At 41.1% G+C, this 19,660-nt stretch overlaps 2 protein-coding genes across 2 annotated transcripts; both read right to left on the bottom strand.

Moving 5' to 3' along the window:
• Positions 1-6,195: 6,195 nt before the first annotated feature.
• LOC149813517 (uncharacterized) lies at positions 6,196-11,070 on the bottom strand. The gene is made up of 5 exons (XM_089991565.1): positions 10,852-11,070; positions 7,586-7,647; positions 7,354-7,444; positions 7,162-7,261; positions 6,196-7,060 (listed from the first exon to the last, which is right to left on the bottom strand). The coding sequence occupies exons 1-5, from the start codon at positions 10,986-10,988 to the stop codon at positions 6,416-6,418; spliced, it is 1,035 nt and encodes a 344-aa protein (XP_089847691.1). The 5' UTR covers positions 10,989-11,070; the 3' UTR covers positions 6,196-6,415.
• A 1,571-nt stretch (positions 11,071-12,641) lies between these two features.
• LOC149813516 (superoxide dismutase [Fe], chloroplastic-like) lies at positions 12,642-17,035 on the bottom strand. The gene is made up of 8 exons (XM_089991241.1): positions 16,990-17,035; positions 16,069-16,140; positions 15,796-15,984; positions 13,680-13,851; positions 13,450-13,568; positions 13,179-13,205; positions 13,033-13,056; positions 12,642-12,940 (listed from the first exon to the last, which is right to left on the bottom strand). Exons 3-8 carry the CDS (start codon positions 15,964-15,966, stop codon positions 12,731-12,733), a joined length of 723 nt encoding a protein of 240 aa, XP_089847367.1. The 5' UTR covers positions 15,967-15,984; positions 16,069-16,140; positions 16,990-17,035; the 3' UTR covers positions 12,642-12,730.
• Positions 17,036-19,660: the final 2,625 nt, after the last annotated feature.

Here is a 19,660-nt window from a genome sequence, read left to right as displayed (position 1 = left end):
CTAAGGGATAGCCCTCGCGGGCAACTTGTGCAATTTAACGGGATAGAATTAGAATAAATTGAATCATCTTGAATGTTCCCTTGCGACTTACATTGTACAGTTGCGCTTAGAGTCTGTTTTGCTTTTGTTGAGTCTAATGTAAGTTGCCCGGTTCAGGTGAATCAATACCCCGAAGGGCAGCCCGTATACTTGAACTGTAATAGCCTGCGGGCAAAATTGTGAATGAAGTAAATGCGTTGAGCTTTCTTTTGTTCACCCTCATTGTGATTGCTTCTTGTGATTGCAATTTCTCTCCCTCTATTCTCTCTTGCTCTCTTCCACTCTGATTACAAGTTTCCGTGATCGGGAAGCGAGCTGACAATTAGGCTTGCGGTGGTGGGGAAGGACCGTCGCGCCGCGCTGGCCCATTGAAGGAAATAGGCTTGTGACAAGTGGTACCAGAGCCCGTTCTTGTGCTGGGAAAGGGACTCCGGAGTCGGTGTCAACAGACACGCCGACATGCTGCGATTTGTGAGCAAGACATCGTGACACCTTATCAAAACTTGCGCAACACTAAAGGCAAGGCAGTTGTTGAAGCTGAGGAGATGGGTTCACCTCGGGGCCAAGAAGAGTTGGCTGCAACTGTTAACAAACTGGTGGAAGATGTGACTTCGCATGAGAAAGCGATTTCACGCGTATGTGAATCATTCAGTGGACTGAATGATGTGGTGGCAAGCATGTAAGAGCAGATAAACTTACTAATAGGGCAGGTCACTTCATTGACGACTACAGTGACCGACTTACAGACTGAAGTAAGGGAGCGTCAGTTGAAGAACCGTACATTGCAGCAGACGGTGACCCTAAATGGCGGAAATGGTGAGGGGCCATCAATGATTGATGTGCCAAGACCTGCGAAATTCAATGATTCTCGTGACAACAAGGTCATTGAGAACTTTTTGTTCCAAGTAGAAGACTACTTGGATATCCAGAATGTGACCCTTGAAGATCTGAGGATTAAGGCTGCAGCGGCCTTACTTGATGGAGATGCTATCGCTTGGTGGAGGCGGAAGCGCAGTGACATGGAGAGGGGTCAATGTGTGATAAACACCTTTGACAACTTCAAAATGGAGTTGCGCAACTATTTCATGCTAAGAAATGCACAGAGGCAAGCGTACCGGATGGTTCATGAGCTCAAACACTCTGGTTCGTTGCAAGACTATGTTAGAACATTCTAGAAGCTTATGCTAGAGATATCTGACATGCTAGAAGACGATATGCTCAACTGGTTCATTGTGGGACTTCAGCCATGGGCATAGTCTGAAGTGAAAAGGAGCAACCCTCATATTTTGGAAGATGCATATATAGCGGCCGAGCGCTTAGTTGACACTCAGCGCAAGCCTTTCACCCCATCAACCAAAGTTGGGAAGAAACCTGACCATGGAGGCAAGAAGAATAAGTAACGCAATGATAAAGGTAAGGCGTCGGCACGCCATCAATCCGAAAAAAAAATATAACTTCACAAAGCATAACAACAACAACAACAAGGGTGTGGTTGTGGCATGCTGGTTCTATGGTGATAGACATATCGTCATACAGTGCCCAAAGCGCCTCGTAAAGGACGACGGATAAGCCAATGTTACACAGGAAGAATGCAGTGACACTGAAATGATGCAACCAAGGATGGGGGTCATGCGATTGATTAACGCAGCTAGAAGTTGCGCGGCTAAGAATATGTAGGTCAGTAAGGAACTTGTGTACTTGGAAGTCATTATGAATGGAAAGTCTACTTCAGCAATGATAGACTCCGGGGCCATACACAACTTTGTCTCGCGGAAAGAGGCAGAACGGTTAGACTTGAAGCCTGGGCCAAAGCAAAGGACCATCAAGACGCTAAACTCTGAGGCCAAGCCCATCATTAGTGAAGCAAGAGATGCAGCTAATCAAGTGGGGAGTTGGGTCGGCAAAGTCAACTTCTCTGTGGTGCCCCTGGACGATTTTAAGGTGATTTTGGGTATAGAGTTTCTGCAAAGTCAGAATGTTATAATGCTGCCAAAGTTTAACACGTTGACGATCATGGGGTCAGACCTGTACCACACAGTCCAGTGTCTTACATAGAAAGGCAAGTCTTCGGTGTTATCGGCAATGCAGCTGAAGAAGAGTGTCAAGCATGGGGAACAAACATTCTTAGTTGCAGTGAGCGCAGAAGAAGGGAAGGTAGAAGCAGCAGTGTCGCCGACTCTAGCCCCACTATTGAAGGAGTTTCGGGGGGTGATGCCTCCGGAATTGCCGAAGCGTCTCCCACCAAGACGTGAGGTCGACCACAAGATTGAGTTGACCCCGAGAGCGAAGCCTCCCGCAATGGTTTCATACTGTATGGGGTCAGCTGAGCTGAAGGAGCTGCGCGAGCAGCTAGACGAGATGTTGGACACAGGCATTGTTCGTCCAGCAAAAGCCCCATTTGGTGCCCCAGTCATTTTTCAGATGAAACATGATGGCTTCAAACGGTTATGTGTGGATTATCGTGCTTTGAACAAGGTCACAGTGAAGAACAAGTACCCATTGTCACTGATAGCGGACTTGTTCAATCAGCTAGGCAGTGCCCGTATCTTTTCCAAGCTAAATTTGCGATCGGGTTACTGGCAGGTGAGGATTGCTGAAGGTGATGAGACGAAGACAATTTGCGTCACCCGCTATGGTACTTACGAATTTATAGTAATGTCATTTGGGTTGACAAATGTTTCAGCCATGTTCACGACTTTAATGAACTAGATCTTTTACCCTTACTTAGACAAGTTTGTGGTAATCTACCTGGATGATATTGTGATCTACAACAACAACATGGAAGAACATGTCGGGCACTTGCGAACAATGTTTCAGGTGCTGAAGGAGAATGATTTATGTGTCAAACGAGAGAAGTGTCTCTTCGGGCAGGAAGAGATCAACTTTCTTGGCCACGTTGTGGGGCGTGGTGTGCTGCGTATGGATGGGCAGAATATAAGGGTCATCCAAGAATGGGTTCCACCAAGCAAAGTGCCAGAATTGCGGTCATTCCTCGGTTTGGCAAACTATTATCGGTGTTTCATTGGAGGCTATTCCCTCATTGTTGCGCCCCTCACAGATTTGTTAAAGAAGAATCGGGTGTGGCTTTAGACAGGATCGTGCCAAGATGCCTTTGATGGCTTGAAGAAAGCCTTAGTGAGGGAGTCAGTGTTGCGACTGCCTGATCATTCGAGACACTTTGAAGTCCACACGGATGCCTCAGACTTTGCCATTGGCGGAGTTATTATGCAAGATGGTCATCCGATCGCATATGAGAGTCACAAGCTAAAAGATGTAGAGAGGTGTTACATAGTGCATGAACGTGAGATGATCGTCATTGTGTATTACCTCAAGACCTGGCGGCACTACCTTTTGGGTGTTAAGTTCATCGTCAAGACGGACAATGTGTCCATGTGCTATTTTCAGACGCAGAAGAAGTTAATGCCTAAACAAGCTCAATGACAGATGTTTTTGGTTGAGTTTGACTTTGCCTTGGAGTACAAGGTTGAAAATACCAATGTTATGGCAGATGCCCTGAGCCGTAGGGCTGAACTGGCAGTTGCGCGTGCGAAGCCTTCTGAAGTGCACTTGGAGGACGCATTGCTGAGCCGCATTCGTGAAGGTACGCAGCAGGATCCAATCGTACAACACCTTGTTTCTCTGACGCGAGCATGGAAGACTCGACGATTTTGGCTACAGGATGGCCTCCTCGTAACAAAAGGGGGGCGTATCTTTGTGCCGCGATAGGGAAGCCTTCGTCGAGAACTACTTAAGGAGTGCCATGATACACTATGGGTCGGCCATCCTGGTCAGGAGCGGACCTTAGCACTCTTTGAGCGCGGCTACTATTGGCCGCAGATGAGAGACGACGTTGAGGGGTATGTGCGAACATGCCTCATCTGCCAGCAAGATAAGGGGACAAACCAGAAGGCTGCCGGTCTCCTTGAGCCTCTACCAATTTCAGAACGTCCTTGGGATAGCATCTCCATGGACTTTATTGTTAGTCTGCCAAAGATAGAGGGCCTCAGTTCTATTTTGGTTGTGGTGGATCGTTTCTCAAAGTATGTCATATTCATCCCAGCTTCCAAGGAGTGTCATGCAGAGAAGACTGCAGAGTTGTTCGTAAAATATGTGGTGAAGCACTGGGGCATACCAAAAAGCATTGTGAGTGATCGCGATGCTCGCTTCATGGGCAAGTTCTGGCGTGAAGTATTTTGACTATTTGACTATGATTTGATGTTTTCAACAAGCTTTCATCCGCAGACAGATGGGCAGACATAGCGTATCAATGGGATACTTGAGCAGTACCTTAGGCACTTTGTTAGTCTCAATCAGAAAAATTGGGTGAAGCTCCTTGATGTGACACAGTTTTGTTACAATCTGCAGAAAATCGAGTCTTCAGGCCACAACCCGTTTGAGATAGCCACGGAGCAGCAGCCATTGACCCCGCACACTCTTGCCGCACAAGAAAGGGGAAGGTCATCCTTCGCCTACCAGTTTGTTCGCGACTGACACAAGCAAAATGAGTTGGCGAAGGCATTCTTACACAAGGCGGCAAAGAGAATAAAGAAGTGGGCGGACAAGCATTGTCGGCCCGCGGGGTTCAAAGTTGGGGACAAAGTATTGGTGAAGCTATATCCTAGTCGTACAGGCATCTTTCGTGGGCGACACTGGGAACTGCTCAGAAAGTATGAAGGACCCTTCACCATCGCAAAGAAGGTGGGCAAGCTGGCATACAAGCTGGAGTTGCCCCCAGACTTCAAGGTGTACCCGATGTTTCACGTGTGCAACCTCAAGCAGTTCCATCCGGATGATGAAGACCCGGAACGCAGTGTGCCACAGCGCGCTCTCATCATGCAGAGGGTCCCGGCAGCACAACGGGCCGAAAAGCACCTCAGTCAGATCCTTCGCCATAAGGTCAACTACTTGAGGGAGGCGAAGAAATACTTAGTGCAGTAGGAGGAAACAGCGGAACCAACGTGGGAGCCTGCATTCTGAATGAACAGCCGCTACCCGGCTGAAGTCAGAGCTTACCATGAAACAGATGGCGCCGAGGACGGCGCATGATTTGAAGGGGGAAGCATGTTCCCTTGCGACTTACATTGTACAGTTGCGGTTAGAGTCTGTTTTGCTTTTGTTGAGTTTGATGTAAGTTGCCCGGTTTAGGTGAATCAATACCCCGTATACTTGAACTGTAATAGCCTGCGGGCAAAATTGTGAATGAAGTAAATGTGTTGAGCTTTCTTTTGTTCACCCTCATTGTGATTACTTCTTGTGATTGCAATTTCTCTCCCTCTATTCTCTCTTGCACTCTGATTACAAGTTTCCGTGATCGACAAGCGAGCTGACAAGTAGGCTTGCGGCGGTGGAGAAGGACCGTCGTGCCGCGCTGGCCCATTGAAGGAAATAAGCCCGTGACACTGACTCTCTTCACTTAAAACTGGCTAGGGATGACAGTGGACCCGAGGGAAATGGGGACCTACCCCGCCTCACTATATTTGGATGGGAGATGAGGACATGAAACAAGGATGGAGGCAGGGATGAAGGTTAAAATCAAAACCCATGCGAGGATAGACTTATGCTTTCTCCCACCCCGCCTCATACCCGTCTCGATCCCTGGCTTGCCCCGCCCCTAGGGATGGCAGTGGACCGAGGAAAAATGGGGCCCGATCCTGCCCCGCCTCGCCCCATTTGGACCAGGGATGAAAGACATGAAATGGGGATGGAGGTTAAAATCAAAACACATGCAGGGATGGAAGGCAGGATTTTGAGACGAGGTGAGGGTGGAGACCTTGTCCCGCGCCCCTGTCCACTGTCATCCCTGAAACTGGCATCCAAATACCTTGAAAATGTGGGCAGATAGGCCTACCTACTGAGATCATATTCAGTCTGATGTTTTTCACATAGTTGCCCTGAAATGGCCGGCAACTGATTTGGGTTGGATGTGACCCATCTTCGCTGCCTATCCCGATCTTCTTGTACAGCTGGGGGTCAATTCATCATCGCCCTAAGCTTTCTATTTATCTTGTTTTAAGAAAATCTAGTTTACATCTCCCTCAAAAAAAATACCTTGAAAAGGTCTCAGATTTTTGCCATGATGTTGAGGAACACTTGAGACAGAGATATTGGCAGCATCAAATTGCAACTTTAATAGTAAATCTTGCCAAAAGATTCAACAAAAAATAAGTAAATGATACGTTAACATCAGTTAAGAACATCATCATACAAAAATCAGGCTGAACCTGCATCTCCTCACCTCTACCTGCAAATGATAGTCCAACTTCTCACTCCCTAGTTCCGATGCTTGCAAACAATTCCACTGCATTCATTTCAATTGGTACAGTGAGCCTGCGGAGATGCTCACAAGAACCATAAATAATGGAACCCAGGATGCATTTTATAGCTCTGCAATTTCTTGAAATTCTTCATCTACCTTTTTCAGTACACCTTCACTGACTTCATGGCTAAAAACCATAGTCTGCCAGCCATACGCAGCAACCACTGGGTTGGTCTCCTTCCGGGGAAACAATTCCAACTTCATCTCTGTACAAATCTTCAGTTCCTCCTTGCTTTGAATCTTCCTCATTTTTTCAAGAAGTTCGTTTATCACTGAAAGCCTTTCATTCTGGCCTCTGCATCCGTCATTTAGTCTTTCAAGCTCTTTCAAGCCACCTGTAGCACCTGGATCGACACAATTAAGGTCTCCCTTATCCCTTTCTCGTTTCTTCAGGTTCCCCAATCCAGTATCAACTAGCTCTTGAACTCTTCCTCTATGTCCGTCTGCTCTTTCAGGTTTGGATCTCAGCCTTGCTTTTAATCCTGAGATCACTCTGTTCTGAACAGTGCTGTCTGGAGAACTGGACTCAACCATGGGCTCACCATCAGGAGTAAATCCTTCCAAGGAAGAATTGACACCAAAAGATTCCTCCAATAATGAAACATTCTGCATATAACGATCAAACGCTTCATTCTCTGCCTCAATGTTCTGTTTGTTATGCTCCCTTAACTTGGTGAACCTCCAGGCATTAATGGCTGCCGCTTCCTGAACTCAGAAAGCAATGGAAAAAATGAAACAAGGTCAGGAAGTCTCACACATCAGTCTGGTCCATAAAGATGAGCATGAAACAACATCTTGATATGCACCTTTCTAGACAATGGTTTTCTTGCTCGCAAGGGAACATGTGCTCCATTGAATTGAGAATAATTACTAGATAGCTGCCTGAGTGACGTGAGCCTGCTGGACCTGGAAAAGGGGAAAAATTTTGAATAATTTTGTCATATAATTAGGATGTAGTCTTGTATATGCTTCTCTAAAGTGAGAGTGAGGAATCTTACGATAATGATGGCACATCAGTAAGGCTCTGATCAAACAAAGGAGAGCTAGATGTGGGAAGTTTGTCCGAAAAATTGGCATTAGGCCTAAGAACTGCAGATTAACAAAAAGATGAGTGAAAGTGCAATACGTGAAGAATAAACTCTAGAATATACATCACAGTTGTACGATTTAATGCATAACTAATCAAGAAATATCAGAACAAAGTTGTTTCAGTTTTAATAACGTACATACCATGAATAGTGCATGGATTTTGAGCCTTAGAACAGCAACTCTTACAACATTGGTAAGGGCACCTACACAATTATGACCGTTGCATCAAACAGCTCCAACACAAAAACCTTCTCATGACATAATGAAGCACAAATATGAACAGCAGTTAATTGCCTAACTGAGGATGCGCAAAATGATGTTTTAGCTGCATGTAAAAGTTTTAAAAACAGTTGTACAGGTCTAGAGACTAGAATATGCGGGATATGATGGTTAGAGATGTCCATTAATGAGGTACCTAAAGATCTTCACAGACTATTTTGGGCTGACAGGAAATAAGATATGAAAATAGTTGTTGTTACAGCATATGCTCTAAAAGAACATCATAACTTTTCATTGTAACGTTCTATACTAAACCAATAATGACAATGATCACCAAACAAAACAGAATTATTATTTTGAAAAGTGAGAAAAAGAAAGGGGCATCAAGCTATCAGTACCAGACTGTCAGTTTCTTTCCAAACCAAAGGTGACCTGTTCACAGATGGTTATAGTCTAGTGAGACAATTTCTTCTAGGCCATCAAGCAGTTTTTGCTTTCCTTGTGAATATGGGCTTGGCATGTAATAGAAGAAGAGGAAGTGAGGAATAAACCAACTTCATCTCTGCTGTTTTGAAGTTTTTCCAAACCTTATGGCTTGTTACATATGCACATGCCATGTGTTGCATATAGTGTCATATTTCAAGGCTTGTGGAAATAGTGTCATATCTCAAAGCTTGTGGAAGGATCATCGACAGAATTTCAGCTTTTAGTCATCCACAGTCCATGTTCTTAAGATGCAGTGCCAGGCTCTCTTTTCCATCTTCATGCTGCACTTTCCCTAACTAGTTATTAACCAAAAAGTTTGATGATGTTGGTTTCTTACATGGACTTCTTAAATTTGTTTTTGAGGTCCTTGGCATCTGCTTTTTTTCTCTCTTTTTTTCCCAATCACAATTTCTTAAGGTTAAAATAAAATGGCAATCAATCAGTCTCACTTACAAATACCAAGGAAGTGATCGTCATTGTTGTTATATTGAGCTAGTTGTCTAGCTACACTGAACTTTCATCATGTTGAGGAAAATCATGAGGCCCCAGCAGTAAAATTGCACCAACTTCAGACTTAGAACATTTAATGCTAAAAAGGTTCTCACCCTTGGAATAAAGCTAACACCAAAATCTTGGTTTCGTAGCGCTTTATATACATGCACGCTAAGAACTAATTTGACTAAATTTTCCTAGCCCAAGGAGCATGGGCTTACAAACAAAATATAAATAGACAACCTAACATTGCATATGTATTAAATCTAAAGAAGCAGATTGGTTAACCAAGCAAACAGATACAATAGTGTCTAACTTCCTGAGCTTGTTTGTTTGGCATGTCTACATTACAAATCTTTTGGCTCTTACTGATATCTATCTGAATCTATGCCGCTATTTCAGAAGCATTTATTTAGATGTCTCTCTTTCAGTTCTTCATACAACTTTTACCTGAATTTAAACATGTTAGGAGATCTTTATCCTTTGTAGCATATTACTATTGTACTCAGATAAATCATGGGGGAACTGATGGTCAAAGAGACCAGAGTTTGTTGTTTCCAAGCACTAGATGAGCTCCTAGGTGAACAGTTTTCACTGCATCATCCAGTTTGAAAGGTTTTAATTTATGTTAATGTTCACATGGTTGCCACCTTACTTCCCAAAAGCTTATTTCATATGGCATATTTTCTTCACAATTTGAAAAGATAAAAGCAAGGTTGCCAAGAAGGGAAGTGGAGTTGGGGAATGAGGAAGGAGTATTATTTAGGCCCACAAAGTTAGAATTCAAGAAGCATAACACAGATGGCTGGAAGATCACTTGATTACTAATTTACTATAGAGCATCAAGAGGAACCATATCAGGAAAATGTACAGAACCTTTGTACAATTCATCAAATAACGAGAATCCCACCTGAAAAATGCATTGCATGAACATCTGAATAACTCAATGTAAAATGCAAACTTGATGATTTATCTACATGCAAAAAAATATATGGATCTCATTTGCAACTACAGCACCCTTAATTCATCACATTATGCCATCACTTCCATAGACAGTGTACCCCTTTATAAAAGCCATTTTCATGACAAGATAAAACAGGCAGAAATCATGCCAATCAATCCTTAAGTAAAGCAAACACTCTACAGCACTACCCCATATGAACACGCTGTTTCTATTCTTTGCCAGAGACATATATGAACCAAAATAAATAAAAGCCAAAATCCCCAAACCAATGATCAACTTCAACCCATGTTCTTCTATTACTTGCCCGAGAACACGCGCGAACCAAAATGAAAAAACATTTATCGATGTCAACTCATAGAATCTTTTCGATTTCATAAGTTAAATGCACGAATGAAAACATTTACTGCCAAACATTAACCGGCAGCAACCACTGAGCAGTCTCTTTTGAACAAAAAAGACTTCATGAAACTTCTCCCCTTCCCATTAAATTGTAGATACACCACTCACAATCTAAAAACAATTAACCGGATCTTTCATATTTTGCCTATCAGATAAAAAAGACTCAACCATGAAAGATGCAAACACAATTCCAGACAAACACAAACAGACCCCCAAGAAAGAAGAGGCAACTAACTTTAAAAGAAGAAATCACGTCGCTGATGCCTCAAGAAGAACAATCAAAAGCGACAACTACCAAGGGAAAATCAACTCCCCACACTGACAAACACCCAAAATGCCTCCACGATCGACAAAAAACACCCTATTCTCATCGTCAAAGCAAAACCAATTTGCACGACGAACAGAAACAACCGAACGCTGAATACACGAAATCGATTTCCACGCCTACACAGGCAACAAATTGAAGAACCGACAATCATCCACACAAGAAAAACCAAAAAATCAGATGTTTCCAGGAGAAACGACAACTCCCACATAGAGAAAACACCGAAATTCCTCAACAATTGAGCAGAAAAGCTCTTTTTCACGAAATAAGCAGGAGTACGACAGGAGCAATCGACCAGGAGGTCGTACAACCACCCACGCAAGAAAACACAAAAGAAACAGAGGTTTCAAGAGAAACGGCAATTCCCCACATAGAGAAACACCCAAATTTCTCTGCATCGAACAGAAAAAACGCCATTTCGTTCGGGAAATAAGCAGGAATACGCAAGGAACCATCGACCAGGAGGGCGTAAGGCTGAGATAGAGAGAGAGAGAGAGAGAGAGAGAGAGAGAGAGAGATCACCTCGAACGGGCGACGTTGCCACACTTGGAGCACTTAGGCTTGTTGAGACCCCTGAGGCTCGTCTTGGGCGCGTCCAGGCTTCGTTTCGGACTATTTACAATGCTTTGATAGCCGGAAAGCGGCGAAGTGCCAGCCATGGCCGGTAAATAACACGCCGGACGGCGATTGGGATGATAAGACCAAAAGCCCCACCCAACAAGACACAAAAACCTACCCTCTTTCCTCGGTTTGATGCCACTAATAGGGTTAAATGGGGGCTATCAACGGGTCGAGTATCCGATCCATCATGGTATACCCAAACCCCTCCAAATCGCTAATTATTGGATTCGGGTTTTGTCGGATCAAGAAAATGAAAACCCAAAATGAGAATGCATATGATTTAAGAAAAATTTACTTTATATATATATATATATATATATATATATATATATATATATATATATAATGCTCAGGTCAAGCCGGGAGGTGTCTAACATCCGGCAAAAAACAAAACAAAACCTGACTAGCATATTACTCGGTTGGGGGTTCAGGCTGACCCAAATAATATTTAGGTCAGCATCCCTTATACCAACCCGAAAATTTAGGTTGGGGTTCGGTTGGGTACCTGATACAAACTTGACTGATTGACAGTCCTAGTTAAATGCCACATGTTTTCCATTTTTTTAAAATAGGCTTACATGCCACATGTTAAGAAGAGCCATCTTGGCTTTATCAAAGAGATAACCCTCTCTCTCTCTCTCTCTCTCTCTCTCTCTCTGGGAAAACGGATCAGATGTGGTGGGATGTCCAATATAAATATAACATTATCTTTGGATTTGGATCCTTCAAGTAAACTCAGTCTGTTCATTCGGACTGGATTTGGGTTCACTTAATCAGATTGTTTTCATTTTCAAATTTAGATTTGAATCAAAATCTGTGCCCATTGTTTTTTACTATGTAAAGAGTTTTTTTTTTTTTTGAGATCTAGTACTAGATTCAACCGTATATCACCGGGAATGATTTGGATCCAAACTCGTGGGAATCTACTTTAACATTTGAGATACGGATTTCAATATGGCATGATCCAACCCATATATGATCGAGAGAGAGAGATGCCCCTATTAGGCTCCTTCAAAAGCCATAGTTTTTTGTTAACACCGCAGATGTGATCTATAAGTTTTGTTTAGTGGAAACCGACTTTTAGATAAGCAGAATCTGATTCCTATACAGGTTTTTCCAGTGATCCAAAATCAATGGCTATGAAGGCATCAGTTTTTTTCAGCTTATGAAAATACATTTTTTGTTGAAAAAACATGATCCAAGAGTCGATTCCCACTAAATCTAGCATGATAAACATATCAAACGGTTCAGATCTATCACAAAATACTTCAAACTATGGGGCCTAATGGGGCAGAACGAGAAAAGAGGGCCTAATATGTTCAGTTCTCATATATATATATATATATATATATATATATATATATATATATATATATATATATATATATATATATATATATATATATATATATATGTGTGTGTGTGTGTTCATCGTTACTTGTTCTCTGAAAGACATGATTCAGATCAAACTACTTCAATGAGAAAAAATTGAAACTCCGTCCTCAGAAAATAAAAACCCCAATGGGAAAATGCTCATAAGACTGCCACTCATCATTTCACGACACATTTCATGTGATTTTCATTCACTTACCGCTTATTGGCTACTGCATCATAAACTCTATTTAAGAACTGTAGATGACAAATCACAAAAATGCTACAAGAAAAAAAAAAATGGACCCAGACTCTGCCAATTTAAGTTCATTGATGCTCCAAAAGGAAAATATTGAGAATTCATGGAGGATACAATCACACGCCAAAAGAAGCTTAGATGGCCTTTTCCTCATTCTGAGTCTGGCCCTTCAGGTTCACTGTCCATGTACATTTCCACTGGTTCACTGCTCTTCAAGTCTTCTACCTCCTCTTTTCTTCTCTCCTCTTCCTCTCTTGCCCGTTCTGCTGCTTTCGCTTTTGCAATCTCCAATCTAGCAGTTACTGCCTCCCATGAAACAAGCTTCTCCATGAATATTGACACATATTCTGGACGTCGGTTCTGCATTAGCAAATGCCAACACCAAGTGAGTGCTGATGTTTGTTCACTGACAACAAATTGAAAGAGATCTGTGCATAGTTGACTGAACCAACCTCATAGTCGAGGTAGTAAGCATGCTGAACCGATAGGAGGAACCAAAAACATGAACTGTTAGTAATTGCCATGGAAGTTCTCAACCAGAATGTGCATTAAAGTCTACAGAGAAGGGACAAAATAAAAATGCACGTGAATTATTTACCTCCCACACGTCGATAGTCAGAAGTGGCTGCAACAAGTTTAAAACTTGCATCAGAAAAGAAAGAAAAATTATACCGATACAAAGAAAAACATAGTCCAAGATTTGGAAAAACAAAAAGGTATTAGTGGATGAGAAATGATATGACAGGATCATGGTCAATAGTGTAACAGCTACTGTGTCTAAAGGAGGCCGAAGGTTCATCTTTTGCACCAGCCAGAATAACAGGAATACAGCTCTTTCAAGGGAAAGATGGAGAATAGGATCATGATACCGAGTTATCCCAGACGAGGGGGTTCACTGCGTTGGGACTTTTTGCAATCGCTAGATTGTTATCTTCTTCCGTAGGATGAGGATTCACTGCATTCCCTACCTTAAGTCTGTTTGCTTTGTCTGGAACAAGTTAAAACAAGCTTGGTTCAGCGATTTTACACAGTGAATCTGGAACAACTCTGTCAACCATAAATTTATACACATAAGATGCCAACAATAGGTGATGCTTACAAGTCAGCCAAGCCCAACCAGACCCAAACTGCATGGTTGCTGCTGCTTTAAATTCTCGTAAGAATGTATCGTATGAGCCAAAATCTCTTTCAATCAATTCTAGAAGGCTCCCAGTTGGCGACCCTCCTCCTCCGGGCTTCATAGAATCCCAGAAGAAATCATGGTTCCATGCCTGCACACAGGACAAAAAGACTTTGCAGCAAACAAACATTCAGTGTTTTACATACCTTTTGACCTGATTGGAGACTTGTGGTGAGACTAAACCTAGAGTTGCAATAGGCACTTATCCAACCATAAATCATGGAGACAAACGACAGGTACTAACCCAACAAATAAATCATGAACATATGAGAGTGAGAGCTTTGAGGTAACATCGGAAACTGATTGGATAATAGCAAAGCTGCTTTCATGAGTGAACTTATTAGATTTAGCATATGTCACCTGGTACGGGTGCAGGTATGGGTATGGAGGGTATGACATGGAAATTTCAAAAAATGTGGGTACAGGAACATGGCTATATAATATATATATATCACATACATACAAAAATAAATTCAAAATAAACTGAACATAATTTAAATATATATGCTATATCTAAAATATATTATATACTGAAAATATAATTATAAATTATAAATTAAATACAAACTTCTATGTACCGAGGGTAAAATGGCATGTCCAGGTGTCGACGCTTGTTGACACGGGAACACGCTTGTCGACACGGGTACGGAGGGCAAAATGGAGTGTCCAGGTACCATAGGATTTAGCTTGTCCATGACCTGGATTTAGATGAACATTTGGTGCATTACCAATATCCATCAACTTATCAGTTTTAGACACCTATTAGAGTATTGCAATTGATTAACTATTAATTGTGAGTAGCCATGGATAACATCTTCTGAGAATATCATCAAAATGAAAATGTTTTACAGCATAACCTCTAAAACCAACACAAAGAGGTGCAGACTCATAAGATCCCATGAATGGTGAGCTCTTCCCGGAAGTATATTTGGATGTTGGTACCTATGCCCAAATAGCTAAAGAACATAGTTGAATAGGGTTCCTGATCAAGATCTCATAGAAGGCACAGGAATAAGAAGGAATTCCATATAGAGTGTTCATTAAGGTATACAAATACAATCCTAAAATCATTTTAACTAAGAAAGCTTCAATTATAAGAAATATTACCTGATATCATTAACCATAATTTGCTAAATATCATTATCAACATTAGGCCTTGCCCCATCTACATGGCATTGTCAATTTACTGCATACATTAAACAAATTTGTCACCAACCCCAGCCAAAGCTATCGATCGGTTGTTAATGCTCTTTATGGATCTTTGGTAACTTGACAATCTATCATCAAGTAGTATAATCTAACACCTTATGCACACCAGATTCAGGACTTTAGACACGGCCTCTATTTTTAGGTGATCTCACAAGTTCCTAACAGCAGCTAACTTACAGATATACATTATATTTGCAAGTACTTCTTGAAGATTGATTACATCTGCTACTTCATTTCAATCAAAACAAAAGGGATACATGAATGAACTGCCATTACTAGCCCACTGTTTGCTTATACCCTGTTCATGCATGCCATGGGACATCCCAATGGCTTCTTGAAAGACATGAACAGCAATAGGCAGAGCAAGATTCTTGGTGAAACGCTTGACTGCATAAGAGCAAGGAGTTGCCACTTAAAGCATAAATAGGTGACCATGTTACACCCCTCGCAGACTAATATTTGTTAGAATGCTTATGCAATTCTTTCCTTATTTGGACAAGGAGAAGGGTGCACACCCAAGTTATTTAGGATGTACCACTTATTCCTTCCTCATATGTAACAACTTTTCTACTAGCATTAATTGAGTTGATGGATCTTTATTCCAAATTAGTAACTAATCTTATATTCTTATCATGATAATTACTATCTTGAACTGCTCATGCAATGCATTCCTCAAACTCCCAACTAAAATTCCAGGAAATATGAACCTCCTACAAATTTGTTAAATTTTATCAGCATAATCAAGCAAAATGACCCAGTTATACCAATTTGTCAGATTTCAACATAGCAAATGTATAAAAGATAACAGAGGACTGAGGATACGCACCTGGGCAGCATTGTTGAATGGAGGAAGAGGATCCCCCTTGTTGTACGTGGCAATAATAATTTCTTCTAATGACATCCCGTCCAGTTCAGTTTCTAAAATCTGCTTGTTTAGGTTATCCACATATGCTCTATGATGTTTTCCCCAATGAAATTCTAATGTTTCACGGTTCATATGAGGCTCCAAGGCACCCTAGCAGACAAGACGGAACACATAATGGCACTAAAGAACTAGTAGTAATTTCCACACAAAAAATAACAGAGCTTAAACGCATACGAGTGGATATGGAGGTGGCTTCAACTCAAATTGAGCAGTAATGGAAGCATATCTCTTCCTTAAACAATTCCTCTGAAACATTGAAACCAAATTAATCAATTAGAAAATAGAAAATAAAAGAAGCGCAAGGACAGGATAGAAAGGCATTGCATAGCTCCTTAATGCCAGCCACATTGTTTGCATTATTACCTATGTACCAAACATCACAAGCCAAGTTTTGTTTGTCTTTCTTTCTTTCTTTCTTTCTTTCTTTCTTTCTTTCTTTCTTTCTTTTTTTTGAGAAAAAGTTAAGTTTTGTTTGCCAAGTCCTCCCGTGATGCAAGCACTAGATTATCAGGAGGGTCACTGATACTACATCACTGGTAAATCTTGAAATTCTGAATATATCTCTATTACCTAAAATACTTGTGTGCAGCACATGTGCATGTGTGTGAATGGATTATATTACTCTCCATTACATTAGACAGTCATGGTTCGTTGACACCTAATATTAAACAAGTAGTCAACACATAGCACTCGGCAATTAGGCATCCAATAAAACAGAAAAAAAAAATCCACAATTGGATAAACTTCCTTTAAAATATGTGCAAAGTATATAAAGTAGAAAATATTACCAGCATTTATACTGGGCAACTCCTAAATCTTATTCATCCAAAATGCTCACAGCATAATCTTGAAAACTCATTCACTCAAGTAGTAAACCAAATTGTTTTACCACAAAAACTTAAAAAAAAAAAAAAAAGAGGAACCCATAAAAAAATTCAATCTTTTCCAAGAAATAAACATCATATACTTCATTAAATTCTATAATGCAACATGGGTTTACTAGTTAGAGAAGAAGATGCTACAAAATGAGACAATAACATGCACTGCCAACACATCTTCCAGAAATGGAACGATACATAAAGAAGAAAAGCAAACCTTTGGTGCTCCCCATTTTAGTTGGAGGGCCAATGGGGACCTTCTCAATCCTACCATAACCAAAACAAACACATGGTAATGAGCATTAAATGAAACCAGAGTGAGAAAAAAATGAAAATGGGGATGTGGGAAATCAGTGTACCTGAGCAAGAAAGAGGAAGTAGTTGAGATGAGAGAGTTGATGGTAATGCACACTCCATTCTGGAGTGCCCTTTTCTTTTAAATTTGCTGAAGTTTATTATCGCTTTTACATGTTTATATGATCAAAAAATGAAAGGTGAGTGAGACACTTCAGAGCAGCAAAAATGGTTTACTAGTTTTGGTGCTCTTGGTTTCAGGCGGTTTGTCCTGATCCAGAGCTAGAGCTGGTTGCAATTAGGGATGGCAGTGGATCGAGGGGAAAACGGGGCCTCACTCCGTTTGGACCGTAGATGGAGGACATAAAACGATGATGGAGGCTAGGATGGAGGTTAAAATCAAAATCCGTGCGGGGTTTTTTTTCCCGATCCTTAGTAAAATGACTAAAATACTTTTAGGAATGGCAGTGGGCCGGGGATAAATGGGGACCGAGATGAAGGTTAAAATCAAAAACTCGTGCAGAAATAAAGGCAGAGATTTTTGAGACGGAATGAGGTAGAGACATTGTCCCCCGCCTCCACCCCGGTCCCCTGCCATCCCTAGTTGCAATTAGGGGTGGCAATTTCTGACACGACCCGCCAACCCGACTCTTAGGCGGGTTCGGGTTGGGCTTAAGCCAACCCGTTTAATAAACGGGTCGACTCGCCTAACCTGTTTATTAAATGGATCGGGTTCGGGTTGGGGGTATGCCAACCCGGCTGACCCGTTTAATAAACGGGTTAGGCGGGCGGGTCAACCCGCCAACCCGACCCGCCAACCTGACCCGCGAACCTAAGAACCTGTTTACCCGACCCAACCCATTTATTAAATGGGTTGGCGGGTTGTGTCGGGTTACCCGTTTATTAAACGGGTCGGGTTCGTGTTTGCCACAGCCGACCCGTTTAATAAACGGGTCAGGTTCGGGTTGAGGTATGCTGACCCGCCAACCCGACACGATTGCCACCCCTAGTTGCAATAGTGTCAAAACGTTTTTAAACATCAAATATCGGCAATTAAAATATTTCAAAAATATTTTTTTATGTTTTTTGCATTTTTATCGCCAAAATATTTGAAAATAATTAAATTTTAAAAAATAGATTTTTATAAAAATTGAAATATATGAAAATAAAAGTGTACTTTTCATGAAAAATAACCATTAAAAATGCAAATATCTTGACAAAACCAAGAAACTGCCTTTAAAATGTTTTGTCAATATATCGTGTTTTTTCCATAGTTTTTTTTTCTAAAAAACGGTGATATTTGTCATAGCGGCGGGTTCGCTCATCGCTTCCAAGTTCCAACACCTTAAAGAGGAGCACCCGTTCGAACCCAGGTGGGTCCGGCAAGGTCTGATTCATTAACGGCCCAAAGATTGCATGCATATACCAATCAATTATCAATGTTGTTAAAATTGGTTCACTGGGTGAATCGGTTTCTTAAAAAAATGAAAATTTTTGAATTGAATCAAAACGATCTTGAATCGTCCCTCTTTTACCATCTAATGACAAGTGTCATTATAAAATAAAATATATTAATCATTTTTTAAACTTTTTAAAATTATTTAAAAATGAATTAAATCCACCTTGAATCGGCCCATTTTGAATCGTCTTTGGACCAATTCCATCTGAATCGGCTGATTTTGACAACATTGATACTAATGTTGTTCCAATGGGTACAGGGGTTGAATCGATTTTCAAAACCATTTAAGAGAATTGGCCGATTAGAATTCTGAACTGAATCGAGCTGAATCCACAGATTTTTAACTATCGTATGACTCGTATCAATAAAATAGTAAAATATTAAAAATCATTTAAGTCCTTTTTGAAAAATTATTAAAAATTAGTTGGATACCGATTTTGAATGGATGTTATAGACAAGAAATGAATGGTCTCTCTCTCTCTCTCTCTTTTGGTGGTTTGTTTGGATGGCGCGAAACGATGCTCATTTTCGTCATATTCGAGTTAACATTCAAAACCTGGTGCATAAAATCTTAGTAGATGTTTATGCGATCTTTGCGTATGCATCTTAGTGATCTTCCACTCCCTCCTGCTGATGCTACCTATCCTTTGTCGCAATCTGGGCAAGCGGCTCTGGCGTGAGCCCATTTTATCTGTCTAATGTTCTTTTCTCTTGTACTTTCTTTATTTGTTTTGGCTTTTGTTCTTGTTCAGTTCATGGGTTCGACATTTTGTTGATCTTCATGAGTGGTAATGTTGAATTACTTTCGGCTCTCTCTCTCTCTGTCGCAAGCTGGCTATCTGCCATGGTTGTCAGTCAGTACTGTTGTGAACCGGTCTGAATAAGCCAATTCGTATCACATTGGCTTAAAAATCGATATGAAATTAGTTGATTCGGTTTATTTTTTAAATACCTTTTTAAAAATATTAAAATAGTTTAAAATATTATTTTACATTATGTGTCATCTGATGGTTACAAATTAACCGATTTTCAATCTGAATCGGCTGGGATGATTCCTTGAATCGTTTTGAAAATCGATTCCTGATCCGATGCGGTTCTGACAACTTTGTTATCTAATATATACAACACCAGTACC

The sequence above is a fragment of the Nuphar pumila genome, chromosome 16 (assembly GCF_984573655.1).
Source record: "Nuphar pumila chromosome 16, dmNupPumi1.hap1.1, whole genome shotgun sequence".
Lineage (NCBI taxonomy): Eukaryota > Viridiplantae > Streptophyta > Magnoliopsida > Nymphaeales > Nymphaeaceae > Nuphar > Nuphar pumila.
The sequence above is the reverse complement of the archived record's forward strand: the minus strand, read 5'-3'. Positions and strand labels throughout refer to the sequence as shown.

Bases quoted from the DNA above. Each gene is read 5' to 3' on its own strand.
- LOC149813517 (XM_089991565.1), bottom strand. From the start codon at position 10,988: ATGGCTGGCACTTCGCCGCTTTCCGGCTATCAAAGCATTGTAAATAGT. The intron at 7,445-7,585 runs GTATGTACGTTA...GTTAATCTGCAG, and splicing joins AAATCCATGCACTATTCATG to TTCTTAGGCCTAATGCCAAT. The intron at 7,061-7,161 runs GTGCATATCAAG...TTCTGAGTTCAG, and splicing joins GAAAACCATTGTCTAGAAAG to GAAGCGGCAGCCATTAATGC.
- LOC149813516 (XM_089991241.1), bottom strand. From the start codon at position 15,966: ATGAACCGTGAAACATTAGAATTTCATTGGGGAAAACATCATAGAGCA. The intron at 13,206-13,449 runs GTATCATGATCC...AACTTGTTGCAG, and splicing joins CCCTCGTCTGGGATAACTCG to CCACTTCTGACTATCGACGT. The intron at 12,941-13,032 runs GTTGGTTCAGTC...TTGCTAATGCAG, and splicing joins CTTACTACCTCGACTATGAG to AACCGACGTCCAGAATATGT.